General features: G+C 45.6%; 2 protein-coding genes across 2 annotated transcripts in view; both read left to right on the top strand.

Annotated features, from left to right (window-relative positions):
* The first annotated feature begins 3,866 nt into the window (after positions 1 to 3,866).
* Positions 3,867 to 18,081, top strand: ncs1b (neuronal calcium sensor 1b). Its single transcript, XM_056591592.1, has 9 exons — positions 3,867 to 3,907; positions 3,994 to 4,121; positions 8,035 to 8,059; positions 11,709 to 11,847; positions 14,006 to 14,084; positions 14,591 to 14,679; positions 14,762 to 14,839; positions 15,998 to 16,106; positions 16,615 to 18,081. The coding sequence occupies exons 2-8, from the start codon at positions 4,058 to 4,060 to the stop codon at positions 16,094 to 16,096; spliced, it is 573 nt and encodes a 190-aa protein (XP_056447567.1). The 5' UTR covers positions 3,867 to 3,907; positions 3,994 to 4,057; the 3' UTR covers positions 16,097 to 16,106; positions 16,615 to 18,081.
* Positions 18,082 to 19,245: 1,164 nt separating this feature from the next.
* The window catches only part of hmcn2 (hemicentin 2), a 61,852-nt gene continuing 54,596 nt past the window's right edge, over positions 19,246 to 26,501 (top strand). The window contains exons 1-4 of the mRNA XM_056591590.1: positions 19,246 to 19,759; positions 22,704 to 22,774; positions 23,964 to 24,122; positions 24,818 to 24,940. Of these exons, the coding sequence (XP_056447565.1) occupies positions 19,501 to 19,759; positions 22,704 to 22,774; positions 23,964 to 24,122; positions 24,818 to 24,940 (612 nt within the window). The 5' untranslated portion in view covers positions 19,246 to 19,500. The remainder of the gene's footprint in view (positions 19,760 to 22,703; positions 22,775 to 23,963; positions 24,123 to 24,817; positions 24,941 to 26,501) is intronic.

Genomic DNA, 26,501 nt, shown 5'->3' with positions numbered 1-26,501 from the left:
TTTCGTCTGAATTACAGGCCTTTCTGATCTTATTTTGTGGGGTTTAACTCTGAGCAATTCACGGCACATCCTTGTCAATTATGCACTTGTGGTTTAAGAGCCATTCGTTGAAATGGGGATTCACACAGAAACTAGTTGTTGAGGGAAAATACCAAGCTTAGGGTACATCTGAAACCAGGGAACCCCCAGCAGGCCAGGTGAGATAATGGAGGTTTATATGGGGCAGGGCTAAGTTAGAGGCTATTTAGAGCATTTTCTTGTGCAGAGAATAAACATTCACTCGTCTCAGGTAAAGCAGCTGACCAGGTACAATCTCTAAATAAATGTTAAATGTTTTCTCTGACAAATTGAATAAAGGTTGCATGAATAAATGAAGACTAAAAGTAAAGGTGTCAAATGATTCCCTGTATGGCTTGTCTCTCTTTGTCCACAGTGTTGGGCAACGTGGTACTGAGACAGGGGCCCACTGCTGATGGAATATGAAAAGATGTTAAATGGCGTAATGAGATCATTATTTCAGTATGATTATTCTCTGATGACTGTGGTAACTCATCGTTATCCCTTGAATTGCCGGTTCAAGTGCTGAATATTGTCTTGTCTATCTAATTGCTTATTACAAGTAATTAGTGCTGATTGGTTTTTGTTCATTTGGATGTGTATTGCTCTGCTCAAACGCTGACCTACCCTCTTCAACGGTGGCCAGTTGGGTGCAGTAAGATCCAGTGGTCTTGTTGCAATTTACATACAACACCACACACACAACGGTGTTTGTGTTGTTGTATGTAAATTGCATGTAAATTATTTTTTACACTCATTCTCCCGGCCTGCTGTCACCACAGCTGTCTTCAGCTGCTCTTTCTGCCCCGTCATGTTTTGGCTCAGCAGGTCAAGCAGAGGATTATTTTAATAACCAATAAATAAAAATGCTCTTAAAAGTGCTTGGCACCACTGACTGATGGATTCATTTAAAAGTGGATACACCCTCCCATGGATGCTTAAGAGGGTTTGTTTCATCAGCTCCCTGCTTGCTTTTTCAGTGTCCTTCACATCGTCTCATCAATGAGATGATTTGCTTCCATCTCATACTCTAGCATGGACAGGAAATCAATATCCAAAAACATCCAACGTTAAAGATATTATTTCTTCGCTGTTGTGTACTGTAGTGCATGTTGATGAGAAAAGTTTGTTTCTATTGAGATACTTTGAAACCTCTTAGTATAAACAACGTTTAACTACTACAACTACTGCTGTACAGGCACCTCCACCTGCTCCATGACGTCCTCCTCTTGAAGGCTGCCTCAACACTGATTGCATCATTACGTCCCTTAACTGCACTGAAGTGGTTCTATAGCAAAAAGACCTTGAAACTTAACAAAACTGTTCCATGCAGACAAAGCTGGAAGTGGTTCAGCTTACCTTCATACAAATCGTGTTTGTGTTTTAACTCAAAACATTTGTCTTCTGTTGTTTTCAGCATTTGAGGGACTTTGGAGATGCTATATTTACGATGATGGATTGTTTTTATGTCACTGTGTGATTGCTGCAGGCCTGCTCATTGGAAAAAAGTCGCAGTCAGGCCTGACGATGCTGACCTTACGACGAGGTAAGGTCAAACAGAGGTCTCGTCTACTGTTGACATCTCTACAATGACCCACTTTATAGATGGATAGCCCACTTTATTAAGGCCTATTCGGTGTTGTTTACCCCGTCACGTCACGACCTCTTTCTTCCGTGATGGTACGAGTCTCGCCCATAATATTCCAGTGGGGACCCTTTTTCCATTACACCCTCCTATACCGGGGCGGGCTGCAGAGAAGACAGGCTGCATCACAATATGTGATCAGTTTATCCTGAAACTGATAGATATACGCAAATATAAATTCCAAACTGTGACTTATTTTAGTGGTGAGTTCGCAGGAAATGGACCTGGAAGGAGTTTCAAGTAAAATATATAAATAAAAAGAGAAGAGAAGAAAAGAGGAATGAGGTTTCACATCATGGCCGACTCCCATCCTCCACACTCAAAGGCAGCCGCACGAGGAGGGCAAAGTAAATTGGTGCCTGTCCTGGTGATGCATGCGACGTCGCTTTGGAGCCGAGTTCAGTCCGACCACGTGACCCTGCCGGGGCGGCGGGGCGGGCAGCCCTCTTGGCACGACGGCCGGGGCGCGCACTGCTCGCGCACAGGAGTTGCCGCGGCGCGCGCTTCACGCGCAGGAGCGGCTGTACTCAGCGCGCGGTTGGGCAGAGCGGACGTATCAAGGCGGCCCGCAGATCCACGGAGGAAGACACCTTTTTGTTTACCTTTTAACAGATTGAAGGTAGGATCGCGTGCAAGACCCTTCCACTCATGCATGTGAACGTATCTCTGTTTGTCTTCTTTGTGAATGATAATACGCATGTCGTGCTGGTTAAGCGATACCACTGTAGACATGAACTGCGTTGCTATGGTAGTGGAACACAGCAACATATCCCACCTGCTGCGCTCTCCGCGTGCTCTCACCAAACACACTGTATTAGCTCACTAAACACCCCAGCACGCCACATTTACAGAGGAATGTTTTATTATAAAGTTTAACGTTGGTTAGAACTGTCATAAGTTTCCAGGTCGCTTGTCACAATGGCATGCATGCTTTTCCCTGGAGTAACGTCACATCTGACAGGTGACATTGGTCGTTCGATCTGATCTGAGGTCGTCACGCTTTGTTTGATCACCATGAGTAACCTAACGGTGGCTCAGCGGGAGTTCGTCTGGACGCTTTTCCATTCTCAATGTACGCAGCTGATTGTAGCTGCTGTCATTGTATTAATGTACTGTCTGCCTATCTATATTCTCTGTCAGTCAAATATTGACGCGCCATTAACTCACTCAGCACCTATCATTGTCCCTGTTGCCCTGGCTGCCGTTGTGTTTTATCCACGTTGTCCGAAAATGATCCCAAATAATAATGTCTCACAGGAGTCATGCTTAACACATCGGCAGATCCGAAGAGGGCGGTGTTGGCCATGGACAGAGGGAATGCCACGTGTTCGGAGTAAAGGTTCTAATCTTTTATCATTATTTTGTGTTTAATATTGTGTGTTTTGTGTTTCATTGTGTGTTCTTATGGCCGTGATCCAACTTAATGTAATGACTACTAGAAATTCCAAACTGTAATACCCTCGGCCAATAACAATTCACATTTTGCACGATTGAAGCCCACTCAGAAAATCTGTGCAGATTATATTTTCTTTTGTTAATTATGTTCTTCTTTTATTTGACTTCCATAAATTTCCAGAATAATTGAATGAGCAAACCTATATCTAAATCGAGATTTGAAAATCTAAATGTAAATGTAAATCGATTGCAATGCATTTATAAATCTGTTTTCCAACACTTCATCTTCTCTGTGGCTGTGGGCGCACACTGCGCTGTGAGTGACAAAGTATAGGGAGGGAGTTGAGGAGAGTGAAGTGGCTGAGGAGGAGGAGGGTGAGGGAGAATGATGGGTGAACAAACAGAGGTTTGACGTGTGGGAGAAAAAATACCCTCTACTCTCTACTGAAATTGGAGAAAGGAGGAACTCAGCTCTACTCTTAGGAAACAAGAAAAGCAGCGACGCCTCTGAGTGCCAACCACGCTCGACCAGACAGCATCTCACCAGGGAAAGAACCCCCAGTAGAATCCCTGTAGGAGTGAGCGAGGCAGACGGGCCGGGCACGCATGCAGTCACACTCAGCCCATAGAAAGCCCCGCAAGCCACACTGGCGCTGGTTCAGAGAGCCGCGGGGTGGAGACCAGGCAGTCTGCAGGGGCCTCCAACCACCGACACAGCCTCCTCCAGAGAGCGAGCTGAGCTGAGCAGCACCAATGGAGAACAGGGAGGTCCTCCCCCGAACACAAACGCAGGGGAAAGACTTCTCAAAGGTTTAGTTCACTGCTGTGACCGTGGTTAATCTGACGCACCACCAACCCACCCCACTCCTCCAACCCGTGTCTGTGTGTTGGCGCAGAGGAACAGAGCAGAGGGGTGGAGGCGGCGATACCGGGCGGAGCGAGGAGGAGACGCGGCGCACCATGGGGAAGTCCAACAGCAAGCTGAAGCCGGAGGTGGTGGAGGAGCTGACCAGGAAGACCTACTGTGAGTACAGGTCACACCAGGTGGAGAATCTATGAGAGTCTACAGTACACATGAGAGTCTACTGTTAGTACAATAAACACGAAAGTCTGTGAGTACAAACAAGAGTCTAGTGTGAGTAGAGTACACACAAGAGTCTACTATGAGTAGGGTAAACACAAGAGTCTACTGTGAGTAGAGTAAACACGAGAGTCTACTGTGAGTAGAGTACACATGAAAGTCTACTGTGAGTACCTGACATGTGTCTACCGTGAGTACAGTACACAGAAGGTAGAGAATAAATGAGAGTGTACTGTGAGTACAGTACACATGAGGTGGAGAATAGATGGGAGTCAACTGTGTGTACGCGAGTTCAGAAAAGATGAGAGAGTTGACCAGGAAGAACTGCTGTGAGTACAAGAGAACAGAATAGATGATGGCGTGAAATTGAATACTCCTGAAATGTAAGACACAACAGGGGACTTGGTATGTGTTTGAAGTGCATGCATGTGAAATCTATAGAAATACCAGCCTTTTTAGGAAAACAAACAAAAAGGATTCTCTTTTTGTATGTCCTACTCTTCTACATGCTGGACATGGAGGAGATGGCCTTTCTCACCTGCTGGTATTACAGGCTTCTATTCTTCACAGAACAATAGGTTATAGTGAATGTCAGCAGTAAAAGCAGCTGCCTGGTGAATTAAAATCGCTCCGTCAATGTTGTGCTCCAGATTTGGAATGGTTCAGGTTCTGAGAAATCCCGTAATCAGCATCTTTAAATTACTCTGAGTTGAGCCATGACTATGCAAATGGAAAACCTAGCTGGTGGCTTTACCATCTCCCCTTCTTTCGACTTTCTAATGGAGTTTCTCCAGCAATTCTTCTTCAGTGTATTTATAGTCTTCTCAACCCATATAATATTTCTAAGCATTGGTGGAACACAAACAAAGAAGAATCTAAATTCGATTCCAGAACTGAAATCGTATCTAAACAATGACAAAACATCATTTCCATTACGTTCCGCATTAAGCCCCAAACAGATCGGATATATCGCTAATCGGCTGTAGAGCAACGATCGACATCAACAATAAAACATGCTCTTCCTGCAACAGAGCGCGTATGAGTGCATTGATATGGATCGCTCTATATATACATAAAGGTTGCTATATATAACTATGTTATTAATCATGGCTCTTTTGTTTCGAGCCTAGCGAGGCCTCATGGTTATTTGTGCAGTGCAGTGTGCAGGTGTGGGTGGGTGTTACCAGCAAATGGCTGCTTAATGACAGCGTTATTTTCATGGCGGGTCTGGCCAAGACGAAAAAACAAGAGAGGCTGCTGTGGCAGGAAATTGCTGTGGAGGAAGATTGGGCTTCGTGCTGGGCTGGGGCAGTTTGGTGCTGTCCGTTGCATGCATCTCTCTCCCTCTCTCTCTCTCTCTCTCTCTCTCTCTCTCTCTCTCTCTCTCTCTCTTTCTCTCTCTCTCTCTCTCTCTCTCTCTCTCTCTCTCTCTCTCTCTCTCTCTTTCTCTCTCTCTCTCTCTCTCTCTCTCTCTCTCTCTCTCTCTCTCTCTCTCTCTCTCTCACACTCTCACTCTCACTCTTACTCTCTCTGTTTCTGTTTCTTTCTCTCCCTCTGACTCTGTCTTTGTCTCTCTCTATCTTTCTCTCTGTCTTTGTATTTGTCTCTCTCTATCTCTCTCCCTCACACCCCAACCCTCTTTCTAATCAATTTCCCTCTTATCCTCTCTTGCTCTCCCACATCTCCCACTAGTCTCCTCACCCGCAGACTCTCCTCTCACCCCTAATGGCGCTCTTTTAGCAGGGAATGGAATAGTATAATTAGGGTCTTATCTGGTTAACATCCCTAAGAGGGCCATCAAGATTTCCCTCCCGGCGTGATCAACCCCTCCTCGCTTTGTTCTCCTGCTTCTCTCAGATCATTCAACATTTCTTCTCTTGTCTCTGCTTCTATCCACCAATCTCTCTCTCTCTCTCTCTCTCTCTCTCTCTCTCTCTCTCTCTCTCTCTCTCTCTCTCTCTCTCTCTCTCTCTCTCTCTGTCTCTCTCTCTCTCTTTCTCTCTCTCACTCTCTCTGTTTCTGTTCTTCTCTCTCTCTCTCTCTCTCTCTCTCTCTCTCTCTCTCTCTCTCTCTCTCTCTCTCTCTCTCTCTCTTTCTCTCTCTTTTTCTCTCTCCCATGAGAAGGTCTGCCGTCTAAGTCAAAGGTTGCTTTTTGTCTGTGGCCAGGAAAGCGATTGTAAATGTTTACCCACTCTAAAGAGGCTGCAAATCCCCAGATAGCATTGTGGTGTTTTTCTGTGTGGACTTGGAGCAGGCAAAAGAAATACCTTGGATTATCCTCTGTTGACAATGGGGTTTCCACAATGGTTGTGACATTGTCTTTGTTGACTTTTTTACCGGAAGATGAAATGCAATTTATTGATATCATTATTATCAATGAATAATTATCATACGATGATTGCAAAATGAAGTGAGAGCTAGCACACTGGTTTCCTCCGCTGGCAGTAAAGAAAGCCTCTAAAGGTTGACCCCCGTTATACGAGGGAGTTATAAATGTATATGGCATAGCATGGAAAGACCAGCAATCCCATTAGAAAGACCACAAATCGGTAGTTAGGGCGATGAAGGAGGCTTTGTGTCCCAGAATGCAAGCTGGCTGCGTTCTAGCAGACCCCTGGAGGGCCAACGGGCAGAGGAAGGGCCCTGATCTTTCCAGCAGAGGCTGATTGCATTACCGGCCATTGCCTCTGACTGAGTTATGTAAGACCTTTCTATTAAATCCCAGTGGTGGTGAATGGCGGCACTTTCTGGATGGCATTGACTTTTAGGGCCAATTGAACGGTAGCTTGGCTTCGGTAGACCGTTGTGAGATTTGACATTTATTACCAAGGAATAGGTCACATGGTAGGATTCTCAGTGAATCCCTGATTGAGTTGAGGCTATTGTGTGTCAGTGTTATTATGTATGTCGGGACAAGATACCGACATCAATATTAGAATTCATGCCCCTTGCCCTAGGTCCGTGCCCGTGGGGTTGAGTCAGCTGCTGGAGTCTACTCCGGAGCCCTTCTCAATAAGTCCCAGGGCTTGAGATGTCGCCATGTCATTTTTTTACATTTGGTTGGCAGGTCAAATCGCAAGAGGGTCACAGTGTCTAGCAGTCGTATACAGACTTAAAATCCAAAGTTCAGCCTTGCTCGATGTTCATCTTGCCATACCTATTTTACAATTAGTGAGGTCTTGGGGGATGGGGGGAAGGGTTGGGGGGGTGGTGCTCGGCTTGCGCACGCACCAACAAATGGCACACACGGCGGACACAAAGTAACAAGTCTCAACTGAATTAAGAATTGACTCATCTCTGAGAAGTTCAAAACCGCAGATTTTGAATACAGTTATACTTGGGTTAAGCAAAAGGGCCAGACCTCAATGACCTCATAGCTGGCTACGGACATGCCTGAAACAGATTGAGGTCGAAGGTGTTGGACTACTGCGTGGGTTGTACCTACCCCAAAGGGCCAGCAGGGTCGAACCAATGCAAGTGATACCAAGCCCTTGTTATCAGCAGTTGGAGGGTGAGAGAGCAGACAGAAGAGGGAGAGCCATGGCTAAAATGAGAATTGCAGATGAGGTGGCTTGTGCAGGCCTGTGCATGCTGCTGGTCACCTTCACTCATGGTCTCTTCCTGCAGTTCACCTCCATTCCCCTTCTGACCTTTAACGTTTCACCAGATGAAGAGATGTTCTGCAGGTTGCGTAGTGATGCTTTCTACTGCAATTGTGGGGTTGTATTAGGAGCTAAGTGTTTTAGAAAAGGAACCACTGACGTCAAAGTCACAGTATGGTCTCTACACAATAAGACATCGTGTTTTTTCTGGGTCACTTTGCATTTATACTCATCTCACTCTATTTCTCTTTCAGTTACAGAGAAAGAAGTTCAGCAGTGGTGAGTAAAGTAATTCCATTATTCATGATGTTTTGTCCATTCATGATGTGTGGCTTATATCTGCAAAGCTATCTTTTGTGCCAAACATGAAGTATAATGGTTGCTTAACATTGACCTAGATACAGAAACCCTCTTCTTTTCCTTTTCTGTTGTCTTTTTTTTCACCCGATATCTAGGAATATAAGTATTTAAAGATGAGACGCCGGAGTACTATGTGTTATCTCTCTCCCGCTGCCCTGAAGAGAGTGTTCTGAAAATAGATTGACTTTGAATCGTCACGACACAGAGACACAGTGACTTTCAACCCTGATAACAATGATAACCAACTCCTCAATGATGCAATACCCCACCACTACCTTTTGGGGCAACAATGGACGTGCTTTGATGCTCCACAGACGTTCTTCAAGGCTCTGTATGAGCTCTCCTTCCGAGCCTCGGCAAGGTCGATAATTATAAGAGATGTACCTTTAGAATTTTCCAATTAGAAAATTAGAAAGACTTGGATCATTTTCTACCGCTCACTCGGTCGCTCCTGCTTCCTTCTTCCGAGGACCTGGGCTCCTGTTTCTTATTCTGTTGGTGAGGTCATTCCTGGACGTATATGACCAACAGTTCCCAACGAGGGCTAGCCTTGTTTAGCTGTGCCCTGTGCATTCCTGGTCTTTATTTTTAGAGGGAGCGCACAATTCAACCCGCTTCATTCCAGCGATGATGGACGCATCATCTGCCATTCCTACATTCACTGTATGCCATGGCACGGCCATTGTTGTAAACAAATAGCTTCCATCAGAAGTGGGGGCAGAATATGCGCTCTCAATCTCTCTTGCTCTCTCTCGCTTTCTCTCGCTTTCTCTCGCTCTCTCTCGCTCTCTCTCGGTTTCTCTCACTCTCTCTCGTCTATCTTGCTCTCTCACATCTTTACACACGAGTTATCCATCTTTGCCTTTGCCTCTCGCAACCCTATTCTGCATGCATGACAAGAGCCGTGCCGTGGCATTCTTTAACCCTTTACGCCCTCCTTTGGAGGGTTCATGGAGTGTGTGTGTGTGTGTATGCGTGTGTGTGGGGGGGAAGGCCAAGTTCACTGTCCACAACAGCGATGGTATTAAACAGCAGTGGTATTAAATGCCTCTAGGCATCAGCGTGCCAGGACATGGCCTTTCTCGAGGGCTGCTTTAGTTTCCTGAGGCAGAATACTGTTCTTTTCCTCTCCTGCCTCTTTCTACTTCCTCTCCCTTTCTCCTTTCCCTTCCTCCCTCCATCCTCCCTCCTTCCTTCCCTCCCTCATCCTCTCCCGCATTCCCCCTCCCCTCCTAAACTCACTCCCTCCCTATCTGGCTCCCTCTCTGCCTCCCTTCCTCCCACCCTCCTGCCCTCTTCATCATCACCTCTATCCTCTTCTTCCTCTTTCTCCTCCCTCCCTCCCTCCCTCCCTCCCTCCCTCGCCTTCTCACTCCCTCGCTGCCTTGCTCCCTCCCTCTATCCTCCTACCTCACTCCTTCCTCCTCCTCATCAGCTTCCTCCCTGCCTCCTCCATCCCGCCTCCTCATATTCCTCCCTCCCTCTCTCCATCCTCCTAATCAGGCTGTGTTGCCACTCTCATTCACTCTATTGGTCTCCACTCTGCGCACGCCTTTCTGTAGAGATCTCGCATGAGCACCTCCTCATAGATCAGCAGCGGCGATGCTGCCTGTAGGGATGATGAGAGGGAACTTTACCAGGGGGGAATATGGCAGATGGTGTGTAAGTAGAGCACAGGGGACGCGGATGGAACACAAAACAGAATTAGCCAGGTTAGATAAATGCCTGCGCCGTGCTTTCATTATGTCCCCTGCTTTCTTTCATTTTAGTTTTGTTTTATTGAGGGGACAGTGGTAGTACGCTGAGGGGAGGCCCGCCACAAATCAATGCCGTCGCACACTTATGCTCCTGCCAAGGAAAGCAGTGCAGAAGCCACAGACAACACTTTAGCAGAAGCCTCGGTGGTGTTGGTGGCGCTGATGGCAGTGGCCAAAAACTGGAGATGCTGTAGCCAGCAATGAATATTTCATCCTCAAGTCTGGCAACGTTGGCCCGGCCCCGGTCTGATTCATAGTGTCAATGTCTGGCGTGTTGCGGTTGAGGACAGAAGGAGATGCACGAGCGACACTTAGATAGCGGTCATGCAAACCACTGATGCATGGAACACCTGAGCCAACCTGTAGCGTGCGTACACGTGTTATAACAGTTTGAAGAAGTATAGAGGAGGAACCACGCAGCATAGCTGTAGACTAGTGATCCCCAAGGCTACAGCTTGCATTGTTTGAAGGGCCACTGAAATACCAGGGTAAATATGAACAATTCAACTAGAAAAGCACTCTATATATATAGTCCTTTAATTTGTATTTTTTCACCAACCAACTGAAAGTGAAACGTACCATCCTATCTTTATGCTTTGAATGACGTTTTACAAGTCATGGCAAAATAAATTTGCTTGAGAAAGGTGTGACTTTTTTCACATCATACTTATTCTATTCATTTTGGCAAAACATCATCATGTTCTGCTATTGCTGCACTTTGAACAGTGATTTGATGAAATCCCCCATGGTAATGGGCAATACCTTGAAACTCCATGGTATCTCTCCAGATAATGCGAATTGCACACTCCTCTTTTGTTCTTGCTGAACTCTCCCTGCTGCCGCTGCTTCCCAGAGATTCTCTCCGTCTCCGTATCCTTGACAACGAGGATGAGGGGATGCTGGCTTCATTAAAAGCATTGCAGATTAAAGTAGAAAAGTTTTTTTTTCTACATTGAAAGAGAGAGAGAGAGAGAGAGAAAGAGTGAGAGTGAGAGTGTTAGAGAGAGTGTGAGAGAGAGTGAGAGAGAGTGAGAGAGAGAGTGTGAGAGAGAGTGAGAGAGAGAGAGAGAGAGAGAGAGAGAGAGAGAGAGAGAGAGAGAGAGAGAGAGAGAGAGAGAGAGAGAGACGTGCCAAGCTTCCGTCTCAACATTAGAGCACTCCCTCCCTGGTCTTAATTACAGCCCAGGCGCCAGTAGAAGCAGCAAAGACTGACGCACGGAAAGAACTTGCTTCACGCAGATCAAACTCGCCCGCACTCGCTCGTCCGTAGCAAGGACACAACAACCATCTCTTTATAGAATGACCTTCTACCAACCTTTCGCCTTTTATTAAATTATCCATTCTTCATCTGGTTATTTAAATAGCACGGTCTTCCTCACGTCTTGGCCCGTCAGACCAGCCCCTGTGTGTGTGCCGTACGAGGGGAGAAGCCGCCCACCTTCTGAGTGACTGCTTTTGAAATTGCTCATGAAATGCTTCTATATTTAGGGCTAACCGAGATGTCAAGTCACTCTGGATGTGTCCTCTCCTGAGGCGGGCAGAGGAGGCACACAGCCATCCCTCAGTTATGCACATTATCAGCCCGACGGTAGTGCCGGGTCATTTGATTAAACACTCTGGCCCCTTATTGGATCAGCACCCTGGGCTCTGAATGCTAACAACAACACTAGTAGCTTTTCAGTCTTTTTTTATCTGAATCTTTTCTCACGCTGACTGCATGAGGGATGTTTCGGTGATGTGTAGTGTATATTCATTCTATATTTATACTACACCCCCCAACATTACCTACTTTGTTTATCTTTTTCTTACAGGTATAAAGGATTTATTAAGGATTGTCCAAGTGGACAACTCGATGCTGTCGGCTTCCAGAAGATTTACAAGCAGTTCTTTCCGTTCGGGGATCCCACCAAGTTCGCCTCCTTTGTGTTCAACGTCTTTGATGAGAACAAGGTTAGTAAATGGATTGCTGGCTAGAGATGTAAATGGGAGTGACCATTTGGCTGCTATTAGCCGCTAATGATATTGTCCCGGATAGAGTTGTAGTGTTGCTATAAATAACCGGAAGCCATTTTGAAATTGTGTTGGCAAAGACAGAGGTTGAATAAATTGAATACCGTCCAATACAGAGTACATGTGCGCTTCCAAATGTAACACAAACAAATATATAAAAAGCTGGATGGATATTGCAATATATTTATGAGAATGAATGTTCATGATTTATAATATAGATAATTAAAGTCCCAATGCGTAACTCTTAACTTATCCCATAGCTAATGCATAACCTTGAAATACCTGTAGTCAATGCTGACCGATAGGGGATTCAATAATGTGATCAATAAAATCTGAATTAAACTGTACTATTATGTAATATTTGTTTAGAGCTGTATGGGTATACTTATAATAAGTAATGGAGGGAAGTTGATCCTGTACCACACATACAATTGCGTTGATTGCCCTCAGACTCAGTATCTTAAAATAACAACACTAACAATAATTGCAATCCTAACATCTATGCTATTCAGACAGACCCCAATTCTAAAGGTATGCCATGTATGTCTGTAATCAATGCTTTCTTTTGTAAGGGGTATGGGTGCTTGTTGAATGGAGGCTGGCTTAGAGGGTAGAACAGGCCTATGGCAGCAGCAGCCCCCTCAAGGGCTTTATATCAAAAGGGCAGAAAAGGCTTTGAGTAAGTGGTAGGAAGACTGTCTGGCCAGCTATCTGGTCAGATATCTGGAGGAGAAACAGATAGATGATCTGGTCCGAGGGCTGCACAGACATGGAACCTGACCGCACTGCTCAGCGCTTTAAAACTGCAATCTTCACCATTCAGCTCAACAAGCTTTTCGTATTAAGATATCAGAGAAATCTAGGAATATGCACACATAACTTAGTACAGGTTTCCTACGCATCCCGGAAAACCAAAAGCAGTTGTTTTGGGATGGAAAACACATCACACAAAACAAACGACAAGTCAGGCAAACATATTCCATGTCTGTGTGGGGTTTGTTGAGTCAGAGTCACCAATTTAAAGTTGCACGGTAGTCCGTCAAAAATAATGAGCTAGCTTGCAATGCTTTTCAGAAGATACTCGAGGTTCAAGTGAACATCCTACAAGCGGTTTTGATCGTATCAGGTGCCCAATACAGAGGTTATTGATATCCAGTTTCTGTATTTACTCATGTACAGAGAACTAATGTATAACATGAGGACAGTAGTACTTTTTACATTGCATTTGCATTTCTTTATATTCTCACTTGATTCATTCACTTCCGGAGTATCAATGGCTGCAAATGCATTTTTTCCTTTTTTGAAAATGTTCAGTCTGCTCGCCGCTACTATCTCCTCTCACAGCCGGCCATCTCCTTGTTCAGCCAATCACAGCCTCCGTTAAGCCCTTGGTGCCGCGGGCCACAATTGCCGGGAGTTAATGGGAAATGCTGCCCCCCGTTGTAAGCAAAGCATTCCAACATAGACGAGCGAGAAATCAAAACAACTGCCTGCGTCGGAGCGAGATTTCTCCTCGTTGGGAGGAGAAGTTTCTGCCATGTCTATTGAAGACGGAATGGTGGGAGGATGGGTGGAGTTTACATGGTGTTGTGGAGGTTGGGTGAACCATACCTGCCCTGAATATTCACCGGTCCTATGTGCTACACCTTTCAAGCGATGCGCCAGTGGCATTCGTCTCACTAATGACCAGAGATGGCATTTCCCGCTTTAGAGTGGGAGAGAGGGAGAGAGAGAGAGGGAGGGAGAGAGAGAGAGAGAGGGAGAGAGAGAGAGGGAGAGAGAGAGAGAGAGAGAGAGAGAGAGAGAGAGAGAGAGAGAGAGAGAGAGAGAGAGAGAGAGAGAGAGAGAGAGGGGGAGAGAGGGGGAGAGAGAGGGGGAGAGAGGGGGAGAGAGAGAGAGAGAGAGAGAGAGAGAGAGAGAGAGAGAGAGGGGGCAGGGCAGAAATAGCAGCCCACTTGGAGCCAGCGGTCTGGCCTGGTTTTCACTTTATTTTTCCTGGCAGACTCGCACAGGAGAGAGCTGATGCTGAGAGCAGGTACAACGAGCCATGGACAGAGCCTCTCTCTCCCTCTCTTACCTCCATGTCACCCCTCTGCAGGACGGACGCATCGAATTTTCAGAGTTCATCCAGGCGCTGTCGGTCACTTCCCGCGGCACCCTGGATGAGAAGCTGAGATGTAAGTAGGTCTGGGCAACAGGAGTACCCCCCCCCCCCCCCCCCCCCCCCCTTCGCTCCCTCCCTCCAGCATGCCTTTGGACCTTCAAACGGCAGGACCATGGGGTGATTGTTATGCAGTGCATGACAAAGAGGATTCCCCCGTTCAAAGTAAACGCTAATGAATAATTGTCAGATAGCCAGCATTTAGGACATGCCTCTGTGCGTGTGTGTGGGAGGTGGACTTTATTTAGTAACCATGTTCTAAGAGAAAACCTCTGATAACTGATTATTATTTTTTTCTTTTTCAATTCAGAAAACAAACAAACATATTGTACTTGTCTATTTCCTTTTTTTTGCATTTCCTATTGTTTCTTGCCAAGGCTCACTCGTCTGGCCTCAGGTTCAGCAGAAACTGGCCCCATTGTCCTTCTCATGAACCTGGTTCCAGCATTGCCACCCATTGCCTCAACAGTGGCTGAGCTGCATTAGTTAATGCCATGTTGCCTCATGTCCTCCGGTCTGCAGGGGCCTTTAAACTGTACGACCTGGATAACGACGGCTACATCACCCGCGACGAGATGCTGAACATCGTGGATGCCATTTATCAGATGGTGGTGAGTGATTATTAAGTGTGAGCCGTCTGTACACGTAGCTGTCCAGCAGCGCCGCAGGCTGTAAGCTCTCTCTGTGTTGTAGGGAAACACAGTGGAGCTGCCAGAGGAGGAGAACACGCCAGAGAAGAGAGTGGACCGCATCTTTGCCATGATGGACAAGGTCTGTGTTCAGAACCTCCTATTTCTGCACTCCAACAACGACTATGATCGATTTAGCGCTCCCCGTGAATCATTACTTAAATGTGCTCGCTGTAAAATTAAGGTGCTGTTATTTGAGCGTAATTTGTGAGAGATGGCACAGCCGTCGGTCAGATATGAGTGGGTGAAATGTGCTGTGAGAATATGTCTCCAGTTGACTGTGCCGGCCTCTGAATGACCTAACTTAGATTTGAGGACGCTGCCGGCTTATTTCTAAACTAGAATTCTGGTTCAGATCCATCCTGCCTGTCAATCAAAGTGTTTCGAATGTGTTTCTCAATGGCAGAGAAACGCCATGTGCGGGGGACCATGTGTCTTTGGTAGTCTAGTTTCAAAATCTTGCTCTCTTGTGCTTGTACCTGCAGTAGTTTGAAGTAATTCATTATGAATGAACTTAGTGAAATTGATGCAAAATCAATCATCAAATAAACCTGAAGCATAAGAAATTAAATCAAATTGTTCTGCATCAAACCCTGCCTCCTCCCTGCTTTTATTCGTCACCCATACCACTGTCTTCTGCCCGAGAAACGGCTGCTCGCCAAAACCTCACTCCAACCGAACCAATATTTACATCAACCTACCTACAGTTCCTACAAACATAATTAACAATAACATAACACAGGTAACACAGAGGTATTCACACTTCGGAACATGACTCTCTACGGAAGATTTGTTTCTGGGTCGCTACCTTGATACCTCCAGAGACATGAAGGGGTCTGAATCCCCCCCTTCGGGGAATCACCCAGACGCTGCGCTACTTGAAGCCGGGGGAGGTGGGGGGGAGGCAGGCAAGATTCCCTCACCCACACCTGCTCCTTAATGTCATGTATCTCATTATCTCACTGTGCATCTGCTAATTGGAATTATAGAAAATGGCAGGTTTCGGAAGACTTTGCAGACTATACAGCACATGTTGTCCTCAAATAATTTGTAGTGCAACAGAATATGTGTTACCCATCAAGGGCATTCATGCTAAAGAGATTCAAGTCCAAATGGCACTGAGCCAGCGTTTGTGCATGAGCAGCGTTCTCGCCCCCTGCTGGCAGGGCCCAGCATGCAGACGCACTTCCCAATCAATAAATGGCTTTCCATTTCCTGATGTCCTCTGTTTCTGTTCCAGAACGCAGACGGCAAGCTGACTCTGCAGGAGTTCCAGGAGGGCTCCAAGGCGGACCCGTCTATTGTCCAGGCTCTGTCGCTCTACGACGGCCTCGTGTAGGGCATGTGAGGTAAGGGGGCGGTGCCACGGTATACGGGGCGTCCAATAGAATCACTCCCCCGTTCCAACTACCTTTATAACCAGATCATGAAATCATTGGAGAGGAAAATATGAAAGGGGATTGAGGCTTTGGGTTGCAGACAAAGCAGAAAAGCAGCCATTGTCAGTTCCCAGTCTGCCCTTATGAATTATTCAAATGTCCTACTTGATTGCTGGCAATCACACCAAGTAGCAGGCCTTTGCAGGGGCTCAGTGAAGAGTGTTGCAGCTTCTCCACCCACCAGCGCATTGTTCTGCCCGTCATCACCTCTGTTTGACAGCCCTCTCAACATGTGGCTGACTGGGTTGGGAGTCTGGAGATAGGCCTCTGTATTGACACAGACTTTGAAAGAAAATGGATGGGTTTAAAATGTGAATAAAATGGATAAAAAATATCTAGTAAAAGATGCCTGTGTGTGCTTTTTAACACATGTATGTTAAAACAGCTTTTGATCTATCCATTTGTATTTTCTTTTCAGATGGGTCCAGGAATCAGTGTCTGTGTTGCAAAAGCCAATCCGGACCCATCACATCATCAGAGATCTCCCTCGTTGGTGTTCCCCTGGAGGTGCATCATGGGATATCGGGCTTCTTTGGGGGTCCTCCAGTATGGAATTTGTGTCCGTTACCACATTTGTACCTAACAAAAACGGATTGTAAAACGACTCTTGTCTTCGGAATATTTACATTACACAGTGTGCCAACCAGTGAACGTGAAGCAGTGCGAGTAAAGCAGTGCACGTGAAGCAGTGCACGTGGGACACGTTTACAGACACAGTGTTGTGCTCGTCGGCGCACCAGTCCTAGTTTGTTGTACCAGGGACACCCCCAGAGCGACTTGCCTCATGAGAGACATGGTCATACACTGTGTATGTGTGTGTGTGTGTGTGTGTGTGTGTGTGTGTGTGTGTGTGAGTGTGTGTGTGTGTGTATGTGTGTGTTTGGTGAAGATGCATGTGAATCTGATCCGAAGACCTGTGCTGTGATGACTTCATAGTCTGTGGGAGAGACGGCAAAGCTGGAAGCGAGGGAGCGAGGGAATGTGGACTTTTGTAAATGGATGTCATGTCGCAGAAGAGTAGGCCTATATTATATTGTATTATGTAAATATGACTGTGATATTTAAGACAATTATAATTCCTGCTCGTAAATGTTTTATTTGCATCAAGTGGGTTCAATGGAACATTGTATTATTATTATTATTATTATTATTATTATTATTATTATTATTATTATTATTATTATTATTATTATTATTATTATTATTATCATGATCAGCCCCCAAACATGCACTTATTTTCCCTTGGGAAAAATGGCCTCCCCCTTCTGATTCAGAGGGGTCTAAGGTTAAGGAGGTGCCACAGTTTTGTTTTCCTTCTGCTGTTTTGTTGTGGTGTCGGTTTGACGAGGTTTGGGGCCGTGGCGGCCCCCCATTGTTTCATGGTGTCTCTCTACCACTTCCGTTAACTGACGTCTTATAGCGCCTATGGGGTTACGCGGCCCACATCCTGAACGACCAGCGCTGCTGACACTCATTACAGCTGAAGCCCCGGCCCAGGCTCATAGCCTCCATTGTAAAACAACCACCGCATCCCACCCTCTCTCTCTCTCCAAACACATCAATACTACTGGCTGTAAAAGCTTTTTTTTGCGAGAGTAGTGTGGTTGCAACAGTCCTCTTTGTCCTGTGTCTTGTGTGTGTTTATAGAAGCCACAGCATGTGACAATGCCTCTCTCTCCCTCCCTGTTTCTCTATCTCAATCTGTGCCTCCCTGACTCTCTTTCCATCTGTGTCTCTCTCTGACTCAATAGGTCTTTCTCTCAATCTGTCTCCGTCTGTCTCTCTCTGTTACTGTCTATCTCTTGCTCTGTGTCTTGCTCTGTGTTTCTCTCCCACTCTGATTCTCTCCCTCTTCTGGGTCTGTTTCTCCCTCCCCCCTCTCTCTCTCTCTCTCTCTCTCTCTCTCTCTCTCTCTCTCTCTCTCTCTCTCTCTCTCTTTCTCGCTCTCACTCTCTCTCTCTCGCTCTACTTGGTCCTTTAAGCCTGAGCATCAAGTTGTTGTATCTGCTTCACTGATTAAGCCTTATGCAAATGATGATTTACCATGTGATAAATGTCATTTACCTGTTGATTATTGGTGTAAGAACACAGAATAAATGATGCGTTTAAGTGTGCAACTATTATTAGTGTAAGTATTTCCAATCAGAGTGAATAATTATTTTTGTGTTTTTATTTTCATCCTCATCCCAGTCCAGGTTTATATTGAAGAGCTGTGTTAATTATTTGATATGAAGTGGAATGACTTACCAGTGCTGATTGTTAAGATATTGATTCTGTTCTGTGAAATTCAAAGTTAAAGTAAATGATCTAAATATGCGTTACTAAATCCAGAATTTCATAATTGGGTATGGATGGGCTAAAGAGTGGGAAGAGTCTGAGTTCATATTGTAGCTTGGTGTGACTGGCAAGTTATGGCTGTGGGGGGAACAATGCAGTGTAGCCTGTGTATGAAATGCACTTGCATGTGTGCGAAAGCTATTTGTGACATGATGGACGACAAAGTGTGAGAGCAACTAAATGTTCAGTTTGTCAACGATCAGATGAGATGCAATGTATTCATTTAAATAATACAATGCAAAAGCAAATCAACGTGGACATAACTATCCCCCGCTTAAAAACATGAAAAAAAAATAGATTGCCTATCAAGCTTAAATTAGTTTGACAAAAAAAACATATTCAAATCCTGGTATAAGTTAGTAGAAGAAGTTAGACGCTTAATTGCCTTAAGCCTATCCTAATCTTTTTGGGAAATGGCCTGTTGAGGATGAACAACATTTCTCTATTCCAGCCCCCCCCACCCCCCCCCCCCCCCCCCCCCCCCCCTTATTATGAACGCTGCTTTCCCCACATTCCATGTATGGGATCAACAAGTGCGTAAAAGTTTGGAAGAAGTGCGTGGAATTGTGCGTTCCTCGACAAGTCTATCTAAACGATGTAGGCGCATGTGGAAAAGGGCCAACAGGGTCATGTTACAGACCAAAAAAAAACCTCCCTTTGGTTCCCGGGACCCTTTTAATACCCATCTCCGCCCCCGTTTGAAGCGTCAGCCGCACCAGTCCTCCGGGGGCTCTCTCTACTACGGAGCCCACACACTCACGCTCTGGTCCCTCCAAACTTTGCGCACGGATGTATATCTCTGAAGGGCTTTCCATGGGATTTACCTAGATTTCTCCGGACTAAGGCATTCTACTTCATAAAACTAAAAACGTTGAAAGGGATTTTATTTGTTCGTTCAAAGTTTTAAATAGTTGCATGTTTTTTTCGTGCGCACAGATGCAGTAAGTTTGTGTTCTGAGTCTTGAAAATGAAGGGTGTTGCGTTAAATTCCCTGTTCTTGGCGCTCTGTGTCAGCGTGCACCGAGTCCTGGCAGTGCCCCGAATCGAGGAGGATGTTGGGTCCAGTGACAGCGCCTCCACCCTGGCCTTTGTGTTCGATGTTACCGGCTCCATGTACGACGATCTGAAGCAGGTGATAGAGGGCGCCTCGCGGATCCTGGAGAAGACCCTCAACCGACCAACTAGACCAATCAAGAACTTTGTGCTGGTCCCCTTCCATGACCCAGGTAGGTCTTTGTTGAAATAAAATAGCTGAATAGTCACGTCAAACAGTTGCATAACAGAGCTATTTATTGAGCTCTATTGTAATCCACAACTTGATTTCATTAAACTTAATTTTAGCACTAAATAAAAAAAAACTAAAAAACATTCCAACTTGACATCAACTGTCAGTGAGCAAATGAGTTTGAACCAATGACACAGCATGGGAATGAAGAAAATATGTTCAACTGCTTACAAACTTATTTAAAAACAAAACCAGCCATAAAAGTGAATATATGGCTCATCCTCGATTTGGGAAAGCCTGTGTCCCGTGAGATGAACATGCAGGACTCCTGCACATAAACCTCTGGTCCCGGCCTCATGTGCAGACATGTTAACAGGTCGAAGACATGCCGCTGTACGTACTTAACCCTTTTAACATACGCTGGAGGAAGTGGCAACTGGTTACAGCCCCCCCCCCCCCAACACACACACACACACACACAAACTCACACACACACACACACACACACACACACACACACACACACACACACACACACACACACACACACACACACACACACACACACACACACACACACACACACACACACACACACACACACACACACACACACACACCACCTCCATCTTCCTCTCCCAGTATCTCCTACTGGCCCGGTCACCCAGTCGGCCCATGCTTGATGGGAAACTGAGAGAGGTTGAAAATAAGAGTGCTCTAATGGGGTGGGGGTGGGTTTTTGTGTTCAGCCCTGATGAGAAGCATATGCTGTCTGCTGGTGTGTAATTACCCCCCCACCCCCACCTCCACTTCCACCGACCCTGGCCTGAGGAGAGGGGTGCTGGTGTCGGTGGGCTGCCCCAGCAGCACCACAGCCACACATTGTGTGTGTGTGTACTGTGTGTTGAGATGCCCTGCCTTGGGGACGGGGGGTACTCAGCCCCCAGTCCCCAGGGGACCCATGGGGGGTCCGTAGAGGAGGCTGCGTGTCGGAGGACAGCGCTGCTGCTGGCGTCGGGGTTCGTGGTTCGAGGTCTCTTTATTTGAACGAGGCTCGTCGCTTGTTTGAGATGAGCGCTTGAAAGCGTTTACGCCCGGAAGAAAAACTTTACGGGACGGGTTACGTGGGTGGGAGTTATAGATAGAGAGCTGACGCGTGTCTGGGAGCACCTGGAGGTTCTGTTCAGACAAGACTCTCTGGCAACACTTCAAAACGGTGTTCCTGGTCTCTGAGATCCCATGTCGTGACACATGGCTTGATAAACACAAACACACATGCACGCAGACACACACACACACACACACACACACACACACACACACACACACACACACACACACACACACACACACACACACACACACACACACCTACACACACCACACCCCTGATATACAGACAGACACACACACACACACACACACACAAACACACAGACACACATACAAAAAGAGCAACACAGAAACACACACGAAAACACTTACACACACACACACATACACACACACACACACACACACACACACACACACACACACACACACACACACACACACACACACACACACACACACACACACACACACACACACACAGAGACAGCCACACATATACACAAAGACACACAGAGAAACCCACACAAACACACACACACATACCCACACACACGCACACACACATGCATGTCTGCACACACACACACACACACACACACACACACACACACACACACACACACACACACACACACACACACACACACACACACACACACACAGACACACAAACATACACACACACACACACACACACACACACACACACACACACACACACACACACACACACACACACACACACACACACACACACACACACACACACACACGCACACACACACACACTCGTTCGAGTGCAGGGGTCATGCGTCCCCACCTTAACTAATGGGGGTGTGACTTTAATGGCTTTATTGAAAGAGCAGCTTATGTCAGAAACAATGTGTTCTCTGTGCACTGGTTAATATGTAGCGCTCCTCCTTCAGGCTCAGCAGGGGTCTAAGTGAGGCTGACAGACTGACAGGCTGGGGAAATATGCTGAATCTCACCAGCTCCTTTCAGATCACTGGAGAGATACTGCTGACTAAAGCTGGATTTGGTAGAACGATGGCATGACCACATCTACCGCTGTGTGTCGTCTTCAAAGATAGTCGTATGAGTGGACATGATTTGTCTTCTTTATAACCCGACATCGTCATGTAAAACCGTCATCAGGTGCATTGTCTGTCCGACGGATGCCTCGTATTCCCTTTGAGGCTGATTGAATCTTTTTCTCTTTTTTCTTTTTCATTCGTTTTTTCTGCCCTTTATTGTGTTTAGCACTGTTAAGATTCATAACAATTCAAAATATACGACATGAGCATGAAAATCCTTGGACTCACTGGACCAAGAATCGAGATGCAGCATTCCGAGCAGACGGGTGCTGGAGAAAGTTTCACACAGCCTCAGACACAAAGCCCACTCCCCCCCACCCCCCCTCCCCCCAGGACCACAGCTCTCTCCCCTCAACACTCAGCATGTCAAGTTTTGTCCCCGACTCGAACAGACCTCTCATCTGAGTTATCTGAGTCATTTAAACAGTTTCTAACTATTTACTTGACTCCTGGGCACTCCTGTATATTTTAAATTGCTTCAAACATATCCTTGTTTGTTGACATGTATCGGTCAGTTACCTCAGCAACCTCAGTTCCAAATTGAAAAATAAAGTTGTTTTTAAGTTGTAGTTGAAGTACCCTGCCTTCTATCTTAGCTGAACATTACTCTAACAGAGTAGGAATGTTCAGCTGTAGTATGACTTTAAATGATTAATTGTAATTCAATGTAGCGTGTTTTTGCTGCCCTTTGATGGATGAGTGTGATTCAAGCTGTCTTGCATGGTTTCCCTACAGACATCGGCCCGATTTCCATCACTACTGACCCCCAAAAGTTCCAACAGGACCTGCAGGAGCTGTTTGTTCAGGTAGGGGCCAGAGAGCAATATTGCCATACCGTCTATGTACCATGTATAGATATATAGCTATACTGTCTGTCTAGGATGTATAGCTATAAAGCTATACTGTCTGTGTAGGATGTATAGCTGTATACCTATACTGTCTGTGTAGGATGTATAGCTATATAGCTATGCTGTCTTTGTAGGATGTATAGGTATATACTAGTGCTGTCAAGCGATTACAATATTCAATCGCGATTAATCGCATTAATGTCATAGTTAACTCACGATTAATCGCAAATATTTTTTCGATGCTAAATATCCCTTTATTTCTTTGTCCCATTAATTGTTCTCATTTTAATGCTCTTATCAACATGGAGTAGTGCATCGGCTTGCCTTGTGCAAATGTTTTTTTATTGATAACAACATTGGCATATACTGATCAAAACAGGACGATACAAAAAAAAGTCTATGGTGCAATTAAACGATGAACATACAAACATACTGCCTTGAACATAGCAGTCAGGCTACTGCTTCTTTGTTTTGAGCCAAAGAAAAAAATTAAATAAAATTAACGCCGTTAAAATTGGTTTGGGTTAACGCCGTTAATAACGCGTTTAACTGACAGCACTAGTATATACCTATACTGTCTGTGTAGGATGTATAGCTATATAGCTATGCTGTCTGTGTAGGATTTAAGGCTATATTGCTACACTGTCTAGGATGTATAGCTATATAGCTGTACTGTCTGTGTAGTATGTATAGGTATATATACAGTATATATATATACTGTCTTTGTTGGGTGGATAGGTATATATATCTATACTGTTAGAGCAGGATGTAAGGCTATATAGCTATATAGCCTTACCGTCCATGTACCATGTTTATCTATTTAGCTGTATTGTCTGTAGGATGTATAGCTATATAACTGGCTGTTTAGGATGTATAGCTGTATAGCTATGCTGTCTGTGTAGGAGGCATAGCTATACAGCTATATTGTCTTTGCAGGATGTTCAACTATATTACTGTCTGTATAGGCTGCAAACTCATGACGTATTCCTGAGTATTTTGTTTTTGAGATGGTTGGAGTGTGATTGTTTGTTTTGTTCTGTTGATCATATACCAAACAGCTGTTTTGCTCTGGTGATTCTTTTGAAAAGTCGAAACAGTCTGATGCAAAACAATCCTCCAAAACATGTCTTCTGCCTCTCCTTTCCAGGGAGGGGGGGACTGTCCCGAGATGAGCATCGGGGCGATCAAAAAGGCCCTGGAGGTGTCCCTGCCCCGCTCCTTCATCTACGTGTTCACGGACGCCCGGGCCAAGGACTACCGCCTCAAACGGGACGTCCTGCAGCTGGTGCAGCTCCGCCAGTCCCAGGTAGGAGTCCCCCGCCCAGCCCCCCGTGGAGACACGCTGAAGGAAGCGGGGAGAGGGGGGGGGGGGGGCGAGGGGTCAGGCGGGGGTGAGGGCTGTACGATGACTCCGGACACTTTGTGAAGCCGATGAAGGGAGGAATCCGCACAGAGCCGCTGAGTTAATTTAACACCAACGGTTACGAGCCTCCGGTCTAGGGGATGGAAAAGGAAAACAGAAACGGGGGACTGCCAGAACCCCACAAATACACAGGAACGTAACACCAGCCAACACGTTCCTCACATACCAACACTGGGATACCATTTCAAATATGTCAAATGGAAAACAGAAACTTTATATAAGTTAGGAAACTGTGTTTTAATAACTTTAAAATACAGGCTCAATGTAAATCTCCCCATACCAACCCCCCTGTCCCGCCCAGAATCTTAAGAATTAAAATACATAAAATCAGCAGAAAAAAAAGCTGAGCACCGTTACATAACGAAAGATTTCCTCGATGGTGTTGCTACTTAGCAGAAGTACTTTTTTAATCGGTTTCTCCCAGAGTTCAGGGGGTGCAATTTATTGAGATAATAGGATTAAAGTTCAGTACGATTATTTCTCCCCGATTTCCAGTCTATCGACAGCCACCTGCTGGTAATAGTTTGGTAATCATCTTAAACTCTCTCTACGGGCCCCTTATCGCTCTTCTTCCCCAGGTGGTGTTCGTCCTGACCGGGGACTGTGGCGACCGCTCGCAGCCAGGCTACCGGGCCTACGAGGAGATCGCCGCCACTTCTTCTGGACAGATCTTTCACCTGGACAAGCAGCAGGTCAACGAGGTAAGGCCGCAAGGACATTTAAGATGTCTTCAAAAGCGAACCCCTTACGCACTAGAGGCTCTTCTCTCTGTTGCTCAAAAGACTGTGTGCTATGTGTCAATCGCATAGTCAATAGAGATTCAGACTTTGATAGCATATAGCCAATACACAATGCTGTTAGGAGGAGAGGAGAACCGATATTTCCTATTAGCGTCCTGTTGTTTGTAACGACGACATGAGTCACATGGCCGTATCATGTGACTGCCGCTAGAACGCCTACATCAGTCGTCGTCAGCAGTGGGAGCACGTAGTCCGAGGAAGTCTGTGTCAGGCGCCCCGCTCGCGACCTCCCCGTCAGACTTAAAAGAAGCCAGAGTTTCCTCTCCGAGAGACACTGGTATCCTGCATGTCAACACGCGACGTGATTGGCTAGCGCCGCTTGCCCAGTGAACCCCTGAACCCAGATATGTGTGGATGATTGTGTGTGTCTGTTTCGCCTCAAGTCGTTGCCTATAACCTATGCCTATACCATGTGTTTGTGTGTGTATGTATGGTTGGTTGTGTTTTTGTGTTTGGTGTGTGTGTGTGTGTGCTGTGTTAATGATCGTGCTGTGTTTGTGTAAATGTGTGTCTGTGTTTGAGCTTGTGTGCTTTTGTACGTCTCTGTGTGTATCAGGGGTTTGCGTTTCTGTATATGCATTAGAGCCTGACCGATACAAATATTTGGTGATTTAAAAATCCGTTATTCCGATGCATCGGCCGATATATGTTTAAAAAAGAAATTTCAGAAACGTGTAACAAAACATAAACAGATTTCCATAACATTGGTAATTTGATGTCATTTATGAGTCCTCACTAAAATAATAAGGTAATGCAGTTCAAAATAAACTTTATTTTATTGTTTTATTGTCACAACAGAAAAGTCTAAATCAAAATGTATTAAAGTTCTGATAAATAAAATGTATAAGACACAAACTTAAGATGTGAAACTCAAAGTCCTTTGAACAAAAACACAACAACCCCAAAAAAAACAAAAATAGATAAATAAATAAATCTGCAGATTTTTTTTTTAACGGCCAATACCGATAGTTTGGAAAATGCCTAATATCGGCCGATAATATCAGCCCGCCGATAATATCGGCCCGCCGATAGATCGGTCGGGCTCTAATATGCATATTGCATTGTGTCTGTGTGTGCGTGTGTGTTGGTGCATGACAAATAGGGTGGGGTTGCACCAGGCGAGGGGTTTAGTAACACTCCATAATGCCTGAAGTTCTATAAAAAGTGTTTGAATGTCATATCTGTGGCGCACTGGCCTTTGCTAATTTAGACCTCCCACTCACTTACTCACTCACACCCTCACTGGATTGCCGCTAGTTCATTCTGCTGGAACGGCCCAGTATCTTTAGTGATTGGCTGGCCTAGATGTCTTTGTGTTCTGAGTCTACGCTCCCACACATTATGATATGATACACCGGTCAAGCATTCTACATTTCTTGTGCGTCTGAATTGATTCAGCGTGTGTCAGAGCACTCAGCCCTTTGTAACTTTCACTCCTGGGTGGCACGTTTTACCACATTAA

This window comes from Gadus chalcogrammus, chromosome 6 (assembly GCF_026213295.1).
Source record: "Gadus chalcogrammus isolate NIFS_2021 chromosome 6, NIFS_Gcha_1.0, whole genome shotgun sequence".
Lineage (NCBI taxonomy): Eukaryota > Metazoa > Chordata > Actinopteri > Gadiformes > Gadidae > Gadus > Gadus chalcogrammus.
Note: the sequence above shows the minus strand (reverse complement) of the source record. Positions and strands in the feature narration are given on the sequence as shown.

Bases quoted from the DNA above. Each gene is read 5' to 3' on its own strand.
- ncs1b (XM_056591592.1), top strand. From the start codon at position 4,058: ATGGGGAAGTCCAACAGCAAGCTGAAGCCGGAGGTGGTGGAGGAGCTG. The intron at 4,122-8,034 runs GTGAGTACAGGT...TTTCTCTTTCAG, and splicing joins GCTGACCAGGAAGACCTACT to TTACAGAGAAAGAAGTTCAG. The intron at 11,848-14,005 runs GTTAGTAAATGG...ACCCCTCTGCAG, and splicing joins ACGTCTTTGATGAGAACAAG to GACGGACGCATCGAATTTTC.